We start from the raw sequence: 4,020 nt of genomic DNA, 5'->3' as shown, positions 1-4,020 counted from the left end.
CTACAAGAAGTAAAAAAAAAATTGTCAAAGACAATTTTTGAAAACAAGAACAGCAGTTTCATAACAAATCCCTCAGCAGCTTAGTTTTCTACTTTATTTGCACTGATAAATTATTATGGCCGGTAAAACTGAAGTTTTTCTTCTTAAATGAACTAGAGAATCTGTGAAAGCTACTAAGATCAATGATCCCAGAAAACAAAGTTCTCTGTCTACAGAGACACTGTCAATTAAATCCTGCAGTGCCAACTTTAAAGGAAGACTTCTTGTAAGAAAGAATACAGCTCTTCATCTGGCTAATAGCTCATTCCTCAGGAATGACAAAGAGAGAAGAGGTCCAGAATGGTCCAGACTATCAAGCTATAGAAGGAGCTAATTTGCAGTTCCTTTGATATGTTTCTGCAGAATTGTGTGATTTTCAATACCCAGGTTTGCAAAAACAGAAGTTTGCCAACTTGAGCACAAAATTAATTTTCTTGACCTTACCGTTCTAGATTTGAAAACTTAAAATACTACTATTCTCTTCTATAAAAGAAAAGCAAGCTGTAGTGAGCAAGAAGAATTCAGCAAGATTATGTGCAAGTGGCTCCAACTTCATCTGAATTTTTGGTTGTCTCTCTTGTGCAGGCTTGCTATATAAGGCAGTAATATCTAAGCTGGCTGTAGAGAAGCAAGGCAAATTAAACTAAGAGTCCTCTACACTTTTTTTCCTGTTCGGTCTTGCCTCAAAAGCCTTAAGACAAACAACTCAAAGGGCATTAATACTTTTAAAAATCAAAACTAGTATAGCCAACTGCAAAATTATAAATATACTGGGATGGCAAAGCAAACAGAAGTTTTCAATGAACATGATGGAAAAGTTATCCTTAGTTTTAATACAAAATACGAGTCTCATTTAAAGAAGTTCAAATTCTCTTACCACAGCAGCAATTTCTGCTCCAGTTTTATGGTTTAAAGCAGCGAGTACTACAGAGGCAATGAAAAAGAAGAAAGTGCTGAGTCCAGTGTTGACCAGATCCTATAAAAATAAATTCATTAGTATTACTAAACAGTGATTCTTTGCTTGCTTTTAATAGAATTGGTGAAAAGGAAGATTAGAACAAAAACTGTAACAATGTTTTCCTACTTTCTAAGCAGTTTATCACTTATACAAAAGAAGGCAATGATTATTTTATACAGGCAATGTGTGAGTGCACATTAGTATGCGAATTGAAGTCAAATAGCATATACATAAGGCACCGCTGCAAATTGTGAATCTGTTACCCCAATTTCTACTGGGATTATTTAAAAAGCACTGATAGCATAAGCAATGATTAAAGCTGTTCTCAGCTGACACTAAAGTAATCTGAACCTCAAACTTTAATGCTTATCTGACATTCCTGGAACCCATTAGCATTGCCCAGATAACATTCATGGATTTTTCTACAAATTCTTTGAAGCCTTATTTGTAAACAAATGCATGTCCTATGGTATTCCTATGAATAACAGCTACCTGTATTGTAAAAAATACACAGGTATATACATATCTATTGCACAGATTATTACATGTTTCAAGCAAACATTTTAAAACATACATATATGCACAGTGACACCCCAGGGGCTTCTAGGATCAGGGAAAATTCTTGCTTTGTTTCAAGCATAGAAAAAAAAAAAGATAAGCAGCATGTAATTCAGTTAAATGTGTGCAGCATATGTCAATCAGTTTTCAGGCAACTGTGCTTGCCATGCCTTACAAGAATAGGGTCATTAACACATTTTTGGGCCATAACTAAGAATTTTGAATGTCAGCTATTGGAAAAAGAATAATTAACACTACATTATTTGATCACACTTAAAAATCAAAAGGCCTAGGGACTTTAAAATAAAAGAAGAGCAAAGTTCTAGATTTGTTAGGGACTAACCATTTAATAGGTTATTCTGGGCATCTTTCACTTTTTTTTCTTTTTTTAAAGTTTGATAAATATTGTTCTGGAGCCTATGCTCAGAGATAAGGAACACTAAATAACCTCCAAGACAAATACTACAGAGATGTAGGAAATAACAATCTAATGATAACTGAAACAATGGATGAAGTCAGGGAGGAAGTAGAGGTGTGAAGGAGGCAGGGAATGAAAGTTCAGTACAGATAGCCTCAAGGAACATGAAATCAGTGAAAGGTGAATATTATCATAGCCAAAAGGGAGGTAAAGAAAATCTGTAAGCAAGTTTGCTATGCAACTTACAGTTGTGAGTTTAAAAAACGAAAAAATGAGCATACTAACTTTTGTTTCCCACCATTTAAAAAAGTTGTTTATTTAGAATTTGAAGGAAAAATGTTCATACTAGACCCTTTTATTTCATATGTAAAACAAACTCACTTCCTGTTCCTGTTCCTCCATTTACTACAGTATAATTTTTTGCAAAGGACATCTAGTAAAGTGCTGTTAAGAAGTTATGCTTAGAATACTCAAGATAAAAATCTAACCTTATTCCCTGGCCACAAATTTGTTGACTAAGTTCCAGCTACACAGCACAGAGACTTCAAACTGACCATTGTCACCTAGCAATCCTACAAAAACTTCTGTGTCTGGTGAAGAAAGAAGTGATTAAATCCAAAAACATCTTTTATTTTTCTAGCCATGATTTGAGAATGCTTTAGAAAAAGTAATTGTAAAAACTAAAACTTCCTGATGCTGTTTTGTTCACAGGGAAAACTATGCATTCAAGGATAATGACTCACCTACAGCTGGCCTGATCCTCATCTAAAAGGGAGAGTTTCCTGAGAAATATCCATCCACTGCCCATCGCTATTGCTACCCATGTATTCAGACTTAATGAATGCAGTAAGACCTAAACTATCTTGGCAAATACTAAGGAAACAAAAGCAAGTTGCAGGTATCTTGGAAACTTCATATGAAGTATTACCATCTTTTCACCTGCCAGTGTATAATTAAAGACAGATACTTTACATCTCTGTTCAAGCCTGCTGGGACAGATTTTATCTGGTACTTATGGCACACAGAGGCATTGAACAAAATTGAAATTTTATTCAGTAATTATTTAATGCATTTTTAATGATATAATTCTTGTCTTGCAGAGCAAGATATCAGAAAATAAGTGGCATTTCACAACTTCTCCAAGTAACCTCCTCTTCCAGCTTTAAGTTAACAGCACTGCCCGTGCCGACAGGGTCTCCAGCAAGAGCTCTGGATCTCATTTGCACAAACCTGAAGTCTCACTGTTCTATTATCCACTACATGAAAGTCTTGCTATACATGCCAATAGACAGCGCACCCAACAGTATTCAACGTTTTCATCAAGTCTCTACAGTAAACATATGTCACCAAGAATGCTGAAACTGTACATACTGAGGAGAGGGCAGCCACACTGGCTATGCCCTTTGATTAAATAAAGGGATCTTAGTTCAACCAAAGGCCAGGCTATCGATTTTACTATCTGAATACATTTGCCACCTACAGGAATGACAACAAAATCTTGAAAGATATAGCTCTGAGAAGAACTTAAGAACTACAATAGGTAAGTACCTCAACATGTGACACTGTGGGGAAAAAAGGGAGAAAGAGCACTTATACATTCCTTTGGACATATGGACACAATAGGTGCAGGGAAGTAATCTTACCTTTGTAAGGGACACTGGAATGCTGCATCCTGTTCCGGTATCCACATTTTTAAAAGTATGTTGAAAAATTGGACAGGGTACAGAAAAGAGCCACAAAAGTTATTTGAAAGAAGGAGAAAGTTTCTCACAGTATGAATCAAAGAACCTCAACTGCTTTGAATATTAAAAAGATTGAGCTGTGTACATGAAGATCCCAGTGTTCAAATAATCAAGAAATACTAGCTAATAAAGTTAAGTTTAGCATAGGAAAGCACACCAAAACCAACAGCTTAACCTTTCAGCTGTTGATTTTGTTAAGCCAAAGTCATATTCAAAATGAAACAAGGCTTCTCTTTTGGTCTTCCCTTTTTTTTTTTTTTTTTTTTTTTTTTTTTTTTTTTTTTTTTTTTTTACGGCGACCATTT

The 4,020-nt window shown here is 35.1% G+C and overlaps 1 protein-coding gene across 1 annotated transcript in view; it reads right to left on the bottom strand.

Annotated features, from left to right (window-relative positions):
- The window catches only part of CMTM4 (CKLF like MARVEL transmembrane domain containing 4), a 44,781-nt gene that overhangs the window by 9,174 nt on the left and 31,587 nt on the right, over window positions 1–4,020 (bottom strand). Inside the window, exon 3 of the mRNA XM_026059807.1 lies at window positions 917–1,015. Within this exon, the coding sequence (XP_025915592.1) occupies window positions 917–1,015 (99 nt within the window). The remainder of the gene's footprint in view (window positions 1–916; window positions 1,016–4,020) is intronic.

The sequence above is a fragment of the Apteryx rowi genome, unplaced genomic scaffold (assembly GCF_003343035.1).
Source record: "Apteryx rowi isolate R43461 unplaced genomic scaffold, aptRow1 scaffold_1, whole genome shotgun sequence".
Taxonomy (NCBI): Eukaryota; Metazoa; Chordata; class Aves; order Apterygiformes; family Apterygidae; genus Apteryx; species Apteryx rowi.
Note: the sequence above shows the minus strand (reverse complement) of the source record. Positions and strands in the feature narration are given on the sequence as shown.